Here is a 6,015-nt window from a genome sequence, read left to right on the forward strand (position 1 = left end):
TTCAAGCTTTTATTCTAACAATGTCCCCATTCTCACAGCTTTTGTACCCTCTCAAGAACTAATCCCCCACCACCTCCAGCACTCAACATGGCAAGAACAAGCATAATTTTGGGCAACATATATTAGCAGCAGCAGCAGAGGCATTCTTTTTCATGGACAACTTGTAGAATATGTTTGTATTTTCCTAAACAGTTCTCATTCTGGCAAAGAAACTCATGTATAGTACCTACATATTTGATTTGTTAGAAAGTATATAATAACTTATTTATCCTCATTTTTATCAAGTATAGAAATTGAATGTGTAAGAAAAAGAACCAATACCAGACACAGCATATATAAAAAGCAAGATTGGGATATTGAAAGAAGGCATTACAGTTGGGAACTTTAAGCATGTGGGCACAAGAAAAGGAGAAGAGGAGTTGAGGATGACTGGTTACTGTTATGTGGTCCATTTTGATGCTTCATCTCATCTTTTTGCACTTGCTGTGCTCACCACAGACCCAATACCCACTCTATAGGACCACTGTCTGTCCAGCACTTGGTTGGATTAACACAAGTGATTTTGTGCACATGATGTGTGAATTTAAACAGAAAACTAACATTGTGCAGCACTGTGGTGTGGGGCTGACTGAGAATTATGTCAGAAATGAAGCATGTAATAGGATAAGAAATTAGAAAGAGATACAAGACTTACGTGGTTCGTCTCAGTTGGGCTGTGACACTATGTCCACTGATGATGAGATGAGAATTCACTTGATGACTTTAAAAGAGAGTCGAAAACGGCTCTCAACGCTCTAATAACCTTAGTCGGCGGGAACAAACTATAAATAATGATGTAAAACCGGATGCTGATGTATTATAGTAGCATTTGGATCGGCAGAAATCCAAATTTTTACCACTTGAAGAATGTGGTTGGATTGTGAAATTTTCAACGGCCATAACTCTTGATCCAGAAGAAGTTACAACAAGATATATCCATTCGACAGCTATTCTGACGTTTTTATGTACGTTTTTCATTTTCCACCGAGCTTTGTTTAAATCCTGTTTTTCGAGCCTAATATTGTACCGTATTTAAATCAAATTTCGTAATTCTCTTAATTAATTCAAAATTTAACCCAATTTAGAATCTGTCATAGGTGGAAGGAACTTCGTCATTTAAATAGAAACAAATATTCACTGTTTAGACCATCCCATCAGAAATAAAATTATTTTTATCCATTTTGAGTTCTTTAAAAATCAAGAACAAGTTCTTCAATTCCTTCATAAAATTTTAACACTCCCCTCCATCAAATACTGTACTCTCCACTCCACCTGGAGGACAAGGCCTATTTAATTTTGAGTCTAAAGATTTTATTACATACCATGGCAACCAGCACCAATTAATATTGTTACTTCATTGGTCACATTGCAGTTGCCTGTAAAAAAGCAAAAGGCTCAGGTGCTGGATGTGGAGGCATACTGTGGGAGAAAATTGCAGTTTATACGATCGGACTTAGGGTAACAATTTTGGTCTTGAATGAATTGATTTTTATAATTTAGTGATAATTTTGATCTTATTTGGGCTGAAAAGCCCCATTTTCAAAGGTCATGTGCCTCACACATTTGTTTTTCTAGTAAAAAAGAATTAAAATTGTCATTTTTTTTCAAATTTATAGAACTAAATTACAAAAATTAATTCGTGGAAAATCAGAATTACAATTTTCAGCATACTATGGGAATCAGTGACCTTATTAGCGATGGAAAAGAATGAAGATCTTTGCATGAACGGACCACTTTAATTAGGAATCCACAAACTTGTCATGTATTAATATATTCTGATTCATTCTGAGCAACCACAAACAGCTCATCCTCTTCATTTTACAGTAATCAGTTCAGTGGCTTCAAATTCTTTCAGCCTTTTTCTTTCTGGGGTTTCTCACACACTAAGTAGATGGAATATTTATTAGGGAAAATTACGTCGAAGTTCATAAAATTTGATACAATTATAAATATTTTCTTATTTTTTGAGAAATTATCGATATTTTAAAAACGGTGATATAATTATGTAATTATTGGACTGTAAGGTGGAAATGACAACTAAACATTTTACTAGAATTTTATTTTTTTCAAAAAAAAAAGTAAGTTATTCTTTTAAAAAATTGATATCGGATGGATGTTATTATAAAAAATATAACGACTAAATTGAACCATTCCAAAAACTGACGTCAAGTAACTTTCTCTCCCTTATTTATTTTCTTCCTTTCCATTATATTCTTTTAGATTATTTTTTATTTGCTCGTTATAAATTCTTACAGAAAATTTTAATTTCGCATAAACAATTTTAATAATTAATTTAAATCTCTGATCAAGCACTTTCCGTCACGCATAACTAATTAAAATCTCTATTCATTTGTTACAATATAAAAGCAAGTGTAATGCGTCACTTTTTTTGAATTGTACACCAATCACACTACAAATATGTTACACTTATCGTATAATTAGTTCAGCTCCGGCCAAACCCATTTTCCGTTAGAATTTTCCTTCCGGCAACATGCAGCCTTAGCTGATCTCTCCTTTCCTCCAACTCCTTCACTACAACTAAAGCAATGTCGAAAAGAGCATCCGCCGTTTCATTCACTTTTGTAACCTGAGCAGGCGGATCTCTGAACGCCCTTTGACAAGAAACAGGCACTTTAGCAGCAACCTCCAAACACATTCTTGCCAATGCAAAATCATTCTTTCTGAACTTTGTTTTCGCCTCACGAATTTTCTCCAACGCAACCTTGTAATTATCCCGACAGTCCTCGTAATGTTCTTTGCGACCACTACGATTTCTTTCCCGTTTTAGTAATATGTTTAGCATGTGGGCCGACATGTCGGCCTGGAACAGTGCAATGTCCAGGGATCCCAAGGCCAGGCTGCGAAGGGACGATGCCCGACAGGTTTTTCGACTGAGTTTTAGGATACGGAAACACATTTTAGGATACTTTGTTTTAGGACAGATATGGGAGAAGAGCTTGTTTGGGGCTTTTACGATGTATTCTGCGACGGTTTGGGTGCTGAGTAGAGACGGAAGGAAAATATTTAGGACGATCAATGAAGTAATAAAGGGCAACCTCATCATCATCATTTTGCTGGTGAAGTTGTGCTTGTACTACAGTGGATCCAAGTCTTTAAATAGATTGAGATGGTGTCTTAAGTGGATCGGATTTTTCGTAGCAAAATCTGTTTCATTTTTTATTTCATTCAGTATTAACACGCCATGTGTATATAATTTTTTCCAAAATAAAATACATGATGTCAATATTCTTACATACGTTGCATGTATATGTCAAACGGGATAAAAGATAAAAAAGGATTTGTTATATAGAAAATCCAATCCGATCTTTAGTTTTGATTGTTTTTGTCCTTTCTTTTATGTTAGGAATTTACAATCAATGCCATCCTTATCATCGTCATCAATTGGTTGTTAGTGCTATTGTTTGATTAAATGAAACTGCAAGTTGAAGAGAAGGGGAAAATTTACAAAACCAAAAAAAAAAAAAGGAAATACCCTGGATTTGATTTTTTTTTTCTGTAATTGCAAATTATATTATATTTTTTATTTTATTTAACATATACCTATACTAATACAAATCTTCGTTTTTTTAAGTATAATAAAAGACTAATTTTTATGTATTTGGCGTTATAATGTTCTTAATAGTATAGTTATTTTTTTTATTTCGAAAAATGTTGGGCTATCTTTTTTTTGTTTTTTGATAAAGTCGTTTATCTATAAGTGGGGTTTAGCGGACCCTCGTTCATCAAATTCTCAAGAAAATAATTTTTATGAACATAAAAATCATAAATAAAAAGTATTACTCCCTTATATTAACAAAAACAAACGCGGGGCTTTATGATCTTCATAGCTTAATACCTTAAACTTTTCGGTTTAATAGCAGTTCTTTTTAATCCACATACTATAGGGATCTAAAAATGTTTAGCTCAAATCAAGTCTGGCCAGATGCACAAGATGTTTCTCAACTTTGGCAATTTCAACTGTGAAATATCCCCGGTCAGACATGTACTTATTGGATTAAATGCATTTTTGGTTGCGCGACTTACTTTATTTGACGTTTCATACTTTAACTTTATATGGTAGTATTTTGGTCCTGTATATTTTATTTTTGTAATTTTAGTCCTTTTTTTTCTTTTTTGCTATAGTTCATCTCCATCGGTGAGAATAGCAAACTCTTGTTAAAAAATGAATGAAATTTGAAAAATAAAAAGATGCAAGATCAAAATGCTATTTAGAAAGTTAGAAGACAAAAATACTAGAAAAAATGTGCCAATATAGGAACAATAGCCCCAATTTTAAAAGGGCACATGACATACACATGCATCATTTCTGCGATAAGTGTTAACGCCGCCGGATAAAATAAAAATCGAAAAAATTAAAAAAATACAGAACTAAAGGACGAAAATGCCAAATGACTTAAATTACAGAAGCGAATATACATTTAGACGGATAGCTAATATATTATTACAGTCTCTTGAAAAATCATCATAACACTTCCAAATTCACCTTCATGTATACGACCTCAAATGACTAAGTCTTTTTCCTGACCTCCAACTCTTTCACAACAACAAGAGCAAACTCAAAAAAAGCATAGGATATCTCATTCGGTTCTTTACCCCCTGCAGGTTCTCCAACCTCCTTTCGACAAGAATTAGGCACTTCACATGCAACTTCCAGACGCCTTCTTGCTTCCGCGTACTCGTTACGTTGCACATTATTTTTTGCTTGCACCGTCAGCCTCCTAGCCAATGTGTAATTATCGCGACACTGCACGTATTTTCTTTTCAGACGACGATTGATGCCTATCATTTTAGCCAATGTGTTATACGTGAATGCTCTGTGTTCAGCCGTCTGTATTGCCACATGCAGAGCGCCTAGTCCAAGCTCGGGAAGGGAAGAAGCCCGACAAGTCCTTGGATCGCGGTTCAGAAAGTAGAAACATACGTCAGGGTGCTTTGTTTTTGGACAGATATCAGGGAACTGCCTCGCTGTGGGCGTTGCTGCGCAGCCGTAGTTTGCATTGGCTGTGAAGCCTGTGATATTGAGTAGAGAGAGCAGGAGAGTTTTAATAATGAATGGAGCAAAGGGCAGGTCCATTTTAGGTTTGTTGTAGTGGTTTGTGATCATGCAAATTTTGTATTGATCTATCTACAAATAACCTTAATCTTTAAGGTTTCTTTCTTCTTGTCAAAATTTCATGATTTCTTCCTTTGTGTTTGTGGTTAATATATGTTCACATCCACTCTTAGTTTGAGGTGTTTACAATTATTAATTAATGTCATTTCCATCATGATTAATGTCTGTACTAATTAATCCTAAGATTAAATGAAAATTGCTGTATAGATTCGAACGACAATGTCTCTTAGTCATGGAACTTCAGCCCGCCACTTGAAATACACATAATTCGATAGAAATACTGGTACCATAAATTTGTTGAATTTAGCTAATATTAATTTTTAGTATAATGGGATAAATATATTTGTAATTAAGAATTTCGAAGTAGCTCTAAATGTAAACATGCATAGAAAATATTTACTGGAAAATTATCATCATGAACTTGTGACCCAAATAGTGAAGTGGCATAAAAAGTAAATATTATACTACGAGGATTGGAAGGTCAAGGAGGATCGTGTATGCGTCATGTTTGTCCTCAAAATTCCTATAATTAATATATTGGTGCCGAGAACCAAAATTTAATCACATAAAAATTAATACACAGATCATAATGTATGTTTAGTCCGCACATTCTGGATATGGTGATATTCGACCTTAACCACAAGGAGTGGTGACCTATTCATATCTTCAACAATGAACAATTTATGTTTCGAAATGATAAATACTCTGAAACATCGTATCATCAACTTCACCATACAAATTCTACAATATATATAAGATGAGGCGAATTTGAAGGAGGATAATTTTAATTTTCAATCTAAAAGAAAGTTTTTCGTAATTAGGTTAAACATCAGGAAATATGA

General features: G+C 34.0%; 2 protein-coding genes across 2 annotated transcripts in view; one reads left to right on the forward strand and one right to left on the reverse strand.

Moving 5' to 3' along the window:
• Positions 1-274, forward strand: part of LOC105178002 (transcription factor BEE 2) — a gene marked incomplete in the record, with an annotated part of 1,832 nt that extends 1,558 nt beyond the window's left edge. Inside the window, 1 exon segment of the mRNA XM_011101330.2 lies at positions 39-274.
• Positions 4,568-5,134, reverse strand: LOC105178361 (pectinesterase inhibitor-like). The gene has a single exon (XM_011101826.1). It carries the CDS (start codon positions 5,132-5,134, stop codon positions 4,568-4,570), a length of 567 nt encoding a protein of 188 aa, XP_011100128.1.

Source organism: Sesamum indicum, linkage group LG15 (assembly GCF_000512975.1).
Source record: "Sesamum indicum cultivar Zhongzhi No. 13 linkage group LG15, S_indicum_v1.0, whole genome shotgun sequence".
Taxonomy (NCBI): Eukaryota; Viridiplantae; Streptophyta; class Magnoliopsida; order Lamiales; family Pedaliaceae; genus Sesamum; species Sesamum indicum.

Coding starts and splice junctions, on each gene's coding strand:
- LOC105178361 (XM_011101826.1), bottom strand. CDS start 5,134: ATGGACCTGCCCTTTGCTCCATTCATTATTAAAACTCTCCTGCTCTCT.